The sequence below is a fragment of the Chiloscyllium plagiosum genome, chromosome 1 (assembly GCF_004010195.1).
Source record: "Chiloscyllium plagiosum isolate BGI_BamShark_2017 chromosome 1, ASM401019v2, whole genome shotgun sequence".
Taxonomy (NCBI): Eukaryota; Metazoa; Chordata; class Chondrichthyes; order Orectolobiformes; family Hemiscylliidae; genus Chiloscyllium; species Chiloscyllium plagiosum.
Window position 1 is genome coordinate 11,861,623 of NC_057710.1, and position 13,231 is coordinate 11,874,853.

The following is a 13,231-nucleotide window of genomic DNA, read 5'->3' on the forward strand; positions in this document are numbered from 1 at the left end:
AGGAGTGGGGAGGGAAATATATCTCTGTGGTGGGGTCAGTTTGTAGGTAGCGGAAATGGCAGAGGATGATGCAATGTATACGGAAGTTGGTGTGGTGTCTGTCCTTGTTGCAGTTGGAGGGGTGGGGTTCGAGGGTGGAGATGCAGGACGTGGATGAGGTGTGCTGGAGGGCGTAATCAACCACGTGGGAGGAGAAATTGCGGTCTTTAAAGGAGGTTATCTGTTGTGTTCTGAGGTGGAACTGGTCCTCCTGGGAGCAGATTTGCCCGAAGTGGGAGGAATTGGGAATAAGGGAGAGCATTTTTGCAGGAGGCAGGTGGGAGGAGGTGTAATCAAGGTAGCTGTGGGAGTCGGTCGGTTTGTAGAAAATGTCAGTGTTGAGTCGGTCACCGTTGATGGAGACGGAGAAGTCCAGGAAGGGGAGAGAGGTGTTAGAGATGGGTCCAGGAAGGAGAGATGGATTTCACCAGTTTCCTCCTTTCCCCTTCCCTCCCACCTTACCCTAGTCCAAACTTCCAGTTTAGCACTGTCCTCATGACCTGTCCCATCTGTCCATCCTCCTTCCCACGTATCTGCTCCACCCTCCCCTCTAACCTATCACCTTTACCCAACCTCCATCCACCTACTGCACTCTCAGCTACCTTCCCCTCAGCCCCACTCCCCCTCCCATTTATCTCTCCACCCCCGAGGCTCCCAGCCTCATCCGTGATGAAGGGCTTTTGCCCAAAATGTCAATTTTCCTGCTCCTTGTATGCTGCCTGACCTACTGTGCTTTTCCAGCACCACACTCTTGACTCCACAATAACCTCCCTGCTCTTATAATCTATGCCACTAATGATGAAGCCAAGTAACACATATGCCTTCTTAGCTATCCTAATAACCCACCAGCCTATTTTCAGGGATCTGTGGACAAGCATCCCAAGATCCATCTGTTCCTCTGAGCTGTGTGGTGCCCTGTCATTCATTAAATACTCCCTTATTCCTTGTTACTTCTTTTAAAGTGCATCAGCTCTCACTTAACACGATTAAATATCATCTGCTACCGCTTTGTCCATGTGACCAAGTCATCCAAATCCTGCTGGAATCTAACACCTTCTTCTTCACTGACAACCATCCAGTCAATTTTCTTGCCATCTGCAAACAGATGGAGAGACTTCCTGGTTCATCACCAGTTCATTTCTAAGTAACTATAGTGGTTAGTTTTTGATACTATTGTTACCAAGATCTAAGTCACGTTTCTGGGCTTCTTTCTGATGATTGCACTGTGCCTCGTATTTTCTATGTCATTTACAGATATCACAATCAATAAGGGACCCAGTATTGATCCTTATGGTATACCATTCAACACTTGCCTTAAGTCACACATTCTTCTACCAGCAAACATTTTCTCTTACCCCGAAGTGAATTTTGGATCCAACTTGCCAAGTTACCCTGGATCCTATATACTTTTACCTTCTTTCCAGTCTCCTATGGGAGACCTTGTCCAAGGCTTTGCTGAAATCTATATAAACTACATCAACTGTACTACTCTGATCTGCAAATTTATTTTTCTCCCCTTAAAGACATTAATGAACTAGAGTGTTTTTTTTCCCCCAATATTCCATGATATGGTCACCACGACAGAGGTCATCTTTCAATTCCAGATTTTATTTATCAAGTTGAAACTCTACCAACTATCATGAAGGAATCTGAACCCACATCACAACTGCATTTGTCAGGGCTTCTGACTTACGAGCCCAGTGAAATGATCAAACCACTGTCTTGCTCACCGACTCCAGCAATGTGTAAGTGCTCTGTGAAACAAAAGTGCAAACCACTTGGTTCAGCGACAAATCAGGATGGGAAACAATTGCTGGACTTGCCAGCATCACCTGCATCCCATGAAAGAATAATAATTCTAAAGGAAGGCACAGGAAAAGAGAATTGAATAACTAATGCACATGCACATATGCATCCAATGTGGTAGCAAATTGTGAAAGTGGTCATAAAGCATTAAGTATCCTCAAAGAAACAATGGAGACATGAAGAGAAATGCTTTCATGCAATGAGTTGTTAAAATTTGGAATGCACCGCTTGACTTTATGACAGAAGCAGGTTCAATTAAGGTTGAAGAGGAAGTGAGGACTGCAGATGCTGGAGCTCAGAGTTGATAGTGCTGGAAAAGCACAGCAGGTCAGGCAGCATCTGAGGAGCAGGAGAATCAACGTTTCAGGCATAAGCCCTTCATTAGAAATCAGGCACGTGGGTCGATACTGAGAGATAAATGGGAGGGAGCTGGACAGAGCTAGCTGGGAAAGCGATAACTGGATGAAGGTAAGGGGGAAGTGGTGGTCAGAGGGGGAAGTGATGGACAGGTCCAGACAGCAGTGTGGAGTTGGAGGCTTTGGACTGGGATAATGTGGGGGGCAAGAAAATTAGGAATCTGTTAAAATCCATATTTATCCCGGGTAGTAGCAGGGTCCCAAGGCGGAATATGAGGTTCCTCCTCCAGGCGTCGGGTGGCAACCGTTTGGCGGTGGAGGCGGCACAGGACCTACATATCCTTGACGGAATGGGGGCGGTGGGGTTGATGGCTGCGGATGTCCCTGAGATGTTCTCTGATTTTGTAGAAATATAGAGGCCCACTTCTGGTCTGGGAAAGCATTGCTCTTGTGTCTGAAAAGGAAGAATATGCAGGGTTACAGAGAGAGGCTGGAAAATGGCACTCAGTGAATTATTTATTTGGGGAACTGGGGCAGACACAATGGGCGAATGGTCTTCTTCCAAGCTGGGACAATTGGAGAATTCTGTGAACATGTACGGAATGAAAGCTGTGAAAAATAATCAAACAGACTGACACAACCCATGAGCAATCCACTTAACTAACTCATATCTTTGGACTCAAAATTAGCAATCTTCCCAGGACATATACTACTTACAAGAAAGACAACGATATATAAAGAACAAGTTTAGCCATTGACTTGAACTCGCATCACTAATCCTTTGTAACCCCCAGGTATAAATCCTGGGGTACCTCAATGTGAATACTAGTATCACAAGAACAGTTGTATACATACTGTGATTACAAGAGAAGGTCAGAGGATGTAATCTCAGTCTCCCTAAAGCTTGCCCACTACCTACAAGGGACAAATCATGATTGGGATGAAATAGTCTCCACCTGCATCTCCAGCAATACTTAAGCATCTCGACACCATCAACGGCACATCAGCTGGTCTAATTGGAACCTCACCCACCACTTCAACATTCACTCCCTTTGTTAATGACACACAGTGGCAGACATGTGTACCATTTATAAGTTTGACTGAAGAAAGTCTCCAAGGTTCCTCTAATAATCCCTTCCATGCATTAGAGAGGCAAGGCTGGCAAGTGCAGTGAGAGACATTTAAGTAGAAAATAGCAAGAATACAGGGCATCAAGGTGGTAGAGGAGTAGAGCTCCTGAGCCAGGGCTCAACCATTCTTTTTCTTTCTTGTCTTCTCCTTGCTTGTATTTTTCTCTCTTTTTTTAAAAACTTATCTTTGGTGTTGAGCTCAGACAGTATTGTGGCACTGTGGGATTTCAGCACAGATCTTGTGGCAGCGGTAAGTGAGCCCAAGACGACTAGATTGAGCCCTTACTCACTTTTCCGGGGCAAGCACAGGACCTGGTAATGGAATTGACAGACACTACTTTGACAGTGGCAAGGTAGTCCCAGCAGCGAGAGATGGCACCTGAGGATCAGCAACTTTGTCTGCTGGCTTGGTCTGGTGGTGCAGCAAAACAACAGGAGAAGGCATCACAGTGACATCAGCGTGGTGGACCCAGAAATGAGAGATGCAACTCTGACATTTATTGGTCAGGCGTAAGCACTGGCAGAAGAGAATCGACCCAGTGGCAAAAGTTGGCGCTTGAAGAATGACAACTTTGATATCGGTTGTAGATGGTGGCAAGGCAGTGGAGGACAGATGGCAGCACAGGCGCCATTGATGATGAGCTGGTTCAGGACTGATGGACTCTCCTGAAGCTATATCTTTTTATTCTTATTCTTAAACTGTTCAAAATGGCAACAATGGAAAACTTTTCACCTATTTTATTTTTTTCCCCACTGCAAACTTTACATGACAACAAAATTATTCACATTCATAACAAGTGTGTTCCCATGAAGACAAAGAGTTGGACCAAGAACAGAAAATCCTCTATGACAAGGGGCACAGAGATTACAATTACTAAAAAGAGAGGTTATGGAAGACTCTGGGGGCTCAATATGGCAGAGCGCAAGGGGAATAAAAATGAAATTAGGAAAGATAACAACACATTAGAAAGCATTGGCAGGGAAAATAAAAGAAAACATGAAGGAATTTTTTTAATCCCCAAAATATAAACAGCAAGAAAACAAGCAGGGGAAAAGTAGGGACCATAAAACTAACCCATAGGAAGATATTTTGTGTTTGTCTTGTTAAAAGAAAAGGATGACGCATGTGTAGACATATGACGGAGGAGGACAGTGAAAAATATTAAAGTATTAAAAGAAATTTATAATAGAAAGGAGCTATCAGCAGGTTTAGGAGTCTTCAAAATGGGTTCATCTGGTCCAGCTGGTGATGCTCACGTGCCATAAAAAAGTAGCAAACCAAGAGAAAAATAAAACAAAGATCTCCAAATGCTGAAGATCTGAAACAAAAACAGAAATTGCTGGTGAAACTCAGCAGGACTACCCTGGCAGCATCAACAGGAAAAAGACAGAACTAACTCTGAATCTGGTGACACTTCATCAGTTGGTGAGTTATGCCAACAATTTCTGTTTTTGTAATAAAATGAGGATAGCTTAGTACATCCACAGTACAAGCATGAAAATGGGCTAAACACAGCCTTGCCACAGTCACTCAAATCCCTCAAACATTGGCAAGACAACTGCAAATTCAAAGCACTGATTCATCCCTACCTCATGACCCTCGAATCCCTGACTAATCAAGAATCAATCTTAGCCTTAAATACAAGCAACGACTCTGCCCCACAGCTCTGTGGCAAGGAGTTCCAAAGACACTCAACCCTCTGAGAACAGAAATTCTTCCTCATCTCAGTCTTAATTTGGTGCTCCTTTATTCTGAATCTAGGCCCTCTGGCTCTAGACTCTCCCATGAAGGGAAACATCCTCTCAGCATTTACCCTGTCAAGCCACTTAAGATTCCTATATGGTTCGATGAGATCATCTCTCATTCTTCTAAGCTCCACTGCGTAGACTCTCAACTTGTTTAACCTTTCCTCACAAGACAATCCCTCCATATCAGGGATCATACTAGTGAATGTTCTATGAAATGGTATCTTTCCTTAAATAAGGAAACTAAAACTGTTCGCAGTACTCCAGATGTGGTTTCACTAACACCCCGCAGTAAGACTTTCCTACCCATACACTGCAATTCATTAAATATGGGTTAACATTCCATTAACCTTCTTGATTACCTGCTGTACCTCCGTGCTAGCTTTCTGTGTTTCATGCATAAGTACCCCTAAGTTGATTAGTGTTGCAGCTTTCTGCTGTTTCTCTCCATTTAAAAAATATTCTATTCTTTTGTTTTCCTTTTCGAAATGAACAATTTCGTATTTTTCCACATTGTAGTCCACTTGCCAACTACTTGCCCACTTCCTTAATGTATGTAAACTGTTTGTCCCCCTCTCACAAACTGTCTTTCCACTTAGTGCCATCTATAAGTTTGGCTAATGTACATATATTGTGAACAGTCACAGTCCCAGCACTGACCAATGTGCAACATCTCTGGTCACGGTTGCCAACCCTATTTTCTGCTTCCTGCCCATGAGCCACTTCTCTAATCAATATACTGCCTCCAACGCCATGGGCGCTTAGTTTATGACTTAATTTTTTGTGAGGTACCTTGTCAAATGTCTTCTGCAATTCCAAATACAACACATCCACTGATTCCTCTCCATCCACTCTGGTTCAGACTTCCACGAAAAATTAATACATTAATCAAATGTGACTTCCCTTTCATGAAGCCATGCCGGCTCAACTTGATGGGCTGTCATTTTGCAAATGTTACACTGCTTTCAACAACAGGATTTTCTTTTTAAAAAAATCTACATCTTATGAAATTCTTTTTGAAATATAGCTCTAAGTCACCAACTGAATTACTTTCATCTATGTGCCCTGCAACTTCCTCAGAGGAAAATATCTAGGGTACAGACACATCAGATGTACTGATTCTACAAAATCAACACTGATTGTCTTTGTTTCAACTACAGTTTTCTAATTTGTCTATGATCTGACCCTGTACTTCAAACGACCAATTTTGCATGGCTGTAAAGTTCACTGAGCTTATCATTTCTATTCATGAACATGGTGTTTGTTCATCTTCAGAATGAAAATTTAATCATAACTGAAGGTAAATGTTACTTGAGGCAAAGCCAGAAGCAAAATATCAACCATTTGCATTTAATTTCATCAAAAACACTTACCAGGTACATGCATCTACATCATACTTGTACAGGTCATCTGTCAGGCCATACTTATTAGCACTGACAGCTTTGTATCCACCATGTATGTAAATTGCCTTGGTGTGGGGGTCATAAACACTGCTGTGACCATATCCTCCTTGAACCAAGGCTCCATTTGTTTGCAGTATATCCCATGTATCTTTACCTGTTCAAAAAAGACTGCATATTACTTCAAAGTGATACTTGTATTCACAGTCATACATGTGAAATTTGAGACAGAGATATTAGCATTGACCAGAAACTGATCAAGACCAGCTAAATACTATGAGTACAACAGCTAATTGTAACTGGAAATCCTATTGTGACCACAAAGTCACAGTTTAACTCGTCCGTGCCAGCCAGATATCCTAAATTAATTTAGTCCCATTTGCCAGCACTTGGCCCATATCCCTCAAAACCTTTCCTTTCATATACCCATCAAGATGCCTTTAAATGTTGTAATTGTATCAGCCTCCACCACTTACTTCAGCAGCTCATTCCACACACGTACCAACCTCTGCATGAAAAGTTGCCCTTTTAGATCCCTTTTAAATCTTTCCCCTCTCACACTAAACTTGTGCCCGATAGTTCTGGTCTCCTCCACCCCAGAGAAAAGGCCAAGTCTATTTACCTGATCCATGCCCGCCAAGATTTTATCAACCTCCTCTGATTTATTAAAACTTATCCATAACCTGCAAGCACAATGGACTATTCTCTACTTAACTGAATGATCCACCATGCCGTTGTGGGCGGCACGGTGGCTAGCACCGCTGCCTCAAAGCGCCAGAAACCCGGGTTCAATTCCCGCCTCAGGCGACTGACTGTGTGGAGTTTGCACGTTCTCCCCGTGTCTGCGTGGGTTTCCTCCGGGTGCTCCGGTTTCCTCCCACAGTCCAAAGATGTGCAGGTCAGGTGAATTGGCCATGCTAAATTGCCCGTAGTATTAGGTAAGGGGTAAATGTAGGGGTAGGGGTATGGGTGGGTTGCGCTTCGGCGGGGCAGTGTGGACTTGTTGGGCCGAAGGGCCTGTTTCCACACTAAGTAATCCACACTGTAAATAATCTAATCTAATCCAATTGTACCAATTTCAACATTCAGAACAAATTAGCCCACTGAACTGGTAACCCATCCAAGTGATTAAACATTCAAACCAGCCAATCCTGGCCCAACATATTTTAGCATCTACCAGCCACAAGTGCACGACAGCAATATGCCAAGACCTCATCAGCAGCAGCTCTCAAACCTATGATCTCTGCCCCTGAGAAAGACAAAGACAGAAGGTAGATGATGAATCGGTGAGTTCCACTCCAAATTAGACACCATCTTGGTTTTAAATAGATCACCATTCAATGTTTCTTGGAAAAAATCATGGAACACCCTTTCTGGCAGCACGTTAGGTACAGTTATAGCACATGGACTGCAACAATTCAATAAGACTCACTGCACTCTCCCAATGACAATTATAGATGGATAATAGATGTTCACCTTATTAAAAAGATTTTTAAAAAGTCTGAGCACAAAACAAACATCTGAATTTGTTTTTGCCAGTCTTCGATTCCAGCTACCTATTTCAAGAAAACAACATCCCTGAATTTATTTTAACTTATGCTCAACTATAAATAATTTTACAAAGACTATTTTTGCAACTTGTATCCAATCTAAACAACATGCATATAACACCAAATGGAATAAGATTCAAATAACTACAATAATAAATCCCATGTTGAAATGGAACAATTTGATTGATTCAATCATGAAAAACCAGCAGCCATGGGCAAGAAATAGCAGGTCATATGTGGTTATTCCAGGAAAGGTCAGTAGTTCCCAACTTGCCTAGAATCATGGTGCACAGTTGTCTGATTTTCTCAAAAATCCACTGAAAATTCCAGACTTAGATTCAAGATAAATGAGAATTTTATTTCAGTCATGCAATTCACAGTCTGATCAAAGAATTGTACTTTTTTTTACTTTCACTTGTTTGCTCAAAAGATAGTGTGCCAATTTCACACAGCAATATAACCTGGGTAATAGTTTCAAACAAACAGAAACATGAATGCAGAATGAAAGTGCTTCATTCAAAATAGCCTGTTACAGTGAAATGACTGTCTGGCAAGGCTTTGCATTGTTGAGACAGCAGCAATACCCTAACCTTTTAATATTCAAGGCAATTATGGTGGAGATTTTCTGCTAGTCCTTGCAGAACATCTGTGTTTCTAGAACTACTTTGCTATTGCTGATTACAATTGCAAATTTGTTCAAAGATTCTTTGAGATTTCTAGACACACAGGCACACATTTACCAGTTTACTCAAGGATTTTATCTTACTTCACTTGGCTCAATTCCAGAAATCTTAGTATTAACTCAAAAACTATGGACGTGCAATTCGCAAACAACTGCTGAACTGTAAGCCCATGCACAGGATCCAGCATTCTGAATTAAATGAGCTCTTCTCATCCATTGTATAATTTTCTTTTGAAATAAACCCAGATAATGTTGTGCATGTAATATTCTATTTAGACAACAAATGATGAACATTAGAAAGATAAATTTCTGCAAAATAAATAGCCAGGTTGCACAAAGTAGAAGAATTATACTTTTAAAAACGACTGGATTCTCGATAATCCAAGATGGAGAATGGGAAAAAAGTATGTCTGTAAGAGCTGCTTCGTTTTTGAGGGATTTTAGGTGTTGGAGATGATTTTCTCTAATTCCAGGGGCAGCAATTATTGTTTTATATGCTGTTGCATTGCTTTGGAACGTTGAAGGAAACAAAAGTCAAAACAATGGCATTTTTAAAAAGGAGAAGGACAGACAAAAGGCAGCACATGGTCAGTGAAGGAGAGAGAGAGAAAGAAACCTGCACTGTGAACTGACCCAGCAGTGAATCCGCACAGTTACTGCCTTTGCTGTTTGAGTTCATATATCTCTAGACATCAGAGTGCGTCGAGGAAAACTGAAACAGCGAAATTCACAACTGATCGTGGAGGAAATTGTGTGGGAGAGGTCACAGCACAGGAACAGATAAATGCATAGCTTTTAAGTGTAGCCTTGCTGTAAATCTACATAGTGAGTAGAGTGGATTCTTTCCTGACTATATGTTTTATTTAATCTCTTGATTAAATTTTAAAAATATAAGCCATAAGCATTAAGTTAGCGAGGAGCAGTGTTTCTTTTTAGAGCAATAAGATGGCACTACTTTCTGGGTCTGTAGCTCGCGAAGGAGCAAAGATGGCCTCTAGTAGAGTGATATGCTCTTCTTGTCAGATGTGGGAGTTTAGGGAGAGTTTACATGTTACTGAGGATTATGCCTGCAGGAAATGTCTTCGATTGCGAATTCTATCAGATCGAATGCATCGGTTAGACTGACAGTGAGAGACAATAAGGAATTTACAAGAGCTAGCTGATGTGATGGATGGCAGTTATCGGAAGGGAGAAAAGCCGCAGATACAGACAGATTGATAGTTAACTCCAGAAAAGGTAGGGCAGGTAGCACAGGAGTCTTCTGTGGCTGTCCCCATTTCAAACAGGTATGCTGTTTCGGAAAACGTAGTGGGTGATATACTCTCTGGGGAATGCAGCACGAACAGCCAGGTTTCTGGTATTGAGACAGGCTCAAATGCAATGAGGGGTACGTTGGGTTTCAAGCAATCGATTGTGATGGGGGAACTCTCTAGTCAGAGGCAGCAGCTAAAAGTCAGAATGGTGTGTTGGTTCCCTAGTGCCAGGATCAAGGACATCACAGAGAGGGTGCAGAATGTTCTCAAGAGGGAGAGGGACCAGCACGAGAACATTGGACACATTGGAACCAATGACATAGGAAGGGAAAAGGAAATTCTGAAGGAAGAATATAGAAAGATCAGCAAGAATTTAAAAAGGAGGCTCTCAAGGGTACTAATATCTGGATTACTCCCGGTGCTACAAGCTAGTGAGGGGGGAATAGGATGATGGAGCAAACGAATGCATGGCTGAGGAGCTGGTGCATGGGAAAAGAGTTCGCATTTTTAGATAATTGGAATCTCTTTTGGGGTAGAAGTGACCTCTACAAGGAGGATGGATTGCACCTGAAATGGAAGGGGGCTAATATACTGGCAGAGAGATTTGCTAGAGCTGTTCAGGAGGATGTAAACTGGTAAGGTGCGGGGGCGGGGGGGGGCGCAGTCAAACAGTCAAGGCAGGCAGGGACAAAGCAGAGAACAAGATAGGACTGATACATCAAACTGCTTTTATTCCAATGCAAGAGGCCTAAAGGGAAGTCAGGTGAACTCAGGGCATAATTAGGAACATGGGATTGGGATATCATAGCAATGACAGAAGTGTGGCCCAGGGATGGACCGGACTGGCAGATTAATGCTCCAGCATATAAATATTATAGGAACGATAGAAAGGGGGCGGGGAAAGAGATGAGGGGGGAGTGGCATTTTTGATAAGGGATAGCATTACAGCTGTACTTAGGGAGGATATTCCTGGGAATACATTCAGGGAAGTTAATTGGGTGGAACTGAGAAATAAGAAAGGGATGATCACCTTATTGGGATTGTATTATAGACCCCCCAATAGTCAGCAGGAAATTGAGAGACAAATGTGCCAGGAGATCTCAGCTATCTGTAAGAATAATAGGGTGGTTATGGTAGGGGATTTTAACTTTCCAAACATATACTGGGACTGCCATAGTGTTAAGGGTTTAGATGGAGAGGAATTTCTTAAGTGTGTACAAGACAATTTTCTGATTCAGTATGTGCATGTACCTACTAGAGAAGGTGCAAAACTTGACGTACTTTTGGGAAATAAGGCAGGGCAGGTGACTAAGGTGTTAGTGGGGGAGCACTTTGGGACGAATGATCATAATTCTATTAGTTTTAAAATAGCGATGGATAAGGATAGACTGGATCTAAAAGTTGAAGTTCTAAATTGAAGGAAGGATAATTTTGATGGTATTAGAACTTTCAAAAGCTGATTGGAGGCAAATGGTCACAGTTAAAGGGAAGGCTAGAAAATGGGAAGCATTCAAAAATGAGATAACAGGAATCCAGAGACAGTATATTCCTGTTAGGGTGAAAGGAACAGCTGGTAAGTGTACAGAATGCTGAATGACGAAAGAAGTTGAGGGTTTAGTTAAGAAAAAGAAGGAATCTTATGTCAGGTATAGACAGGAGAGATCAAGTGAATCCTTAGAAGAGTATAAAGGCAGTAAGAGTATACTGAAGAGGGAAATAGGAGAGTAAAAAAAAGAGGATGAGATACCTTTGGCAAATAGGGTTAAGGAGAATCCAAAAGGTTTTTATAAATACATTAAGGACAAAAGGGTAACTATGAAGAGAATAGAGGCCCCTTAAAGTTCAGCAAAGCAGCCAATGTGTGGAGCTGCAGGAGATGGGAGAGATACTAAATGAGTATTTTGCATCAGTGTTTACTGTGGAGAAGGACGTGAAAGACATAAAATGTGGGGAAATAAATGGTGACATCTTGAAAAATGTCCATATTACAGAGGTGATGGTTCTGGATGTCTTGAAATGCATAAAAGTGGATAAATCATCAGGACCTGATCAGGTGTATCCTAAAACCTTGTGGGAAGCTAGGGAAGTGATTGCTGGGCCCATTGTTGAGATATCCGTATCATCGATAGTCACAGGTGAGGTGCCAGAAGACTGGAGGTTGGTAAACCTGGTGCCACTGTTTAAGAAAGGTGGGAAGGACAAGCCAGGGAACTATGGAGCAGTGAGCCTGACATCGGTGATGGGCAAGTTGTTGGAGGAAATCCTGAGGGACAGGATGTACATGTATTTGGAAAGCAAGGACTGATTAGGGATAGTCAACATGGCTTTGTGCGTGGGAAATCATATCTCATAAACTTGATTGAGTTTTTTGAAGTAACAAAGAAGATTGATGAGGGCAGAGTGGTAGATGTGATCTATGTGGATTTCAGTAAGGCATTCGACAAGGTTCCCCATGGGAAACTGATTAGCAAGGTTAGATCTCATTGAATACAGGGAGAACTAGCCATTTGGATTCAGAACTGACTCAAAAGTAAAAGACAGAGGGTGGTGGTGGAGGGTTGTTTTTCAGACTGTGACCAATGAAGTGCCACAACGATCAGTGCTGGGTCCACTGCTTTTCGTCATTTATATAGTTGCTTTTGGTGTGAACATAAAGAGGTACAGTTAGGAAGTTTGCAGATTTCACCAAAATTGGATGTGTAGTGGACAGTGAAGGAGTACAACAGGATCTTGATCAGATGGGCCAACGGGCTGAAGAGCGGCAGATGGAGTTTAATTCAGATAAATGCGAGGTGCTGCATTTTGGAAAGGCAAATCAGAGCAGGACTTATGCACTTAATGGTAAGGTCCTAGGGAGTGTTGCTGAACAAAGAGACCTTGGAGTGCAGGCTCATAGTTCCTTGATAATGGAGTCATAGATAGATAGGATAGTGAAGGCGGCGTTTGGTATGCTTTCCTTTATTGGTCAGAGTATTGAGTACAGGAATTGGGAGGTCATGTTGTGGCTATACAGGACATTGGCTAGGCCAGTTTTGGAAGATTGCTTGTAATTCCAGTCGCCTTCCTATCGGAAGAATGTTGTGAAACTTGAAAGAGTTCAAAAAAAATTTAAATGGCGGTTGCCAGGGTTGGAGAATTTGAGCTATAGGGCGGGGCTGAATAGGCTGGGGCTGTTTTCCCTGGAGCATCGGAGACTAAGAGGTCATGTTATAGAGGTTTATAAAATGTGGAGCATGGATAGGATAAATAGACAACATCTTTTCCCTGAG

At 42.2% G+C, this 13,231-nt stretch overlaps 1 protein-coding gene across 1 annotated transcript in view; it reads right to left on the reverse strand.

The window, feature by feature from the left end:
- Positions 1–13,231, reverse strand: part of atrn (attractin) — a 397,885-nt gene that overhangs the window by 270,965 nt on the left and 113,689 nt on the right. Inside the window, exons 9-11 of the mRNA XM_043706341.1 lie at positions 6,451–6,634; positions 5,384–5,390; positions 2,538–2,655 (exon numbers count right to left, since the gene is read on the reverse strand). Coding sequence (XP_043562276.1) covers positions 2,538–2,655; positions 5,384–5,390; positions 6,451–6,634 — 309 coding nt within the window. The remainder of the gene's footprint in view (positions 1–2,537; positions 2,656–5,383; positions 5,391–6,450; positions 6,635–13,231) is intronic.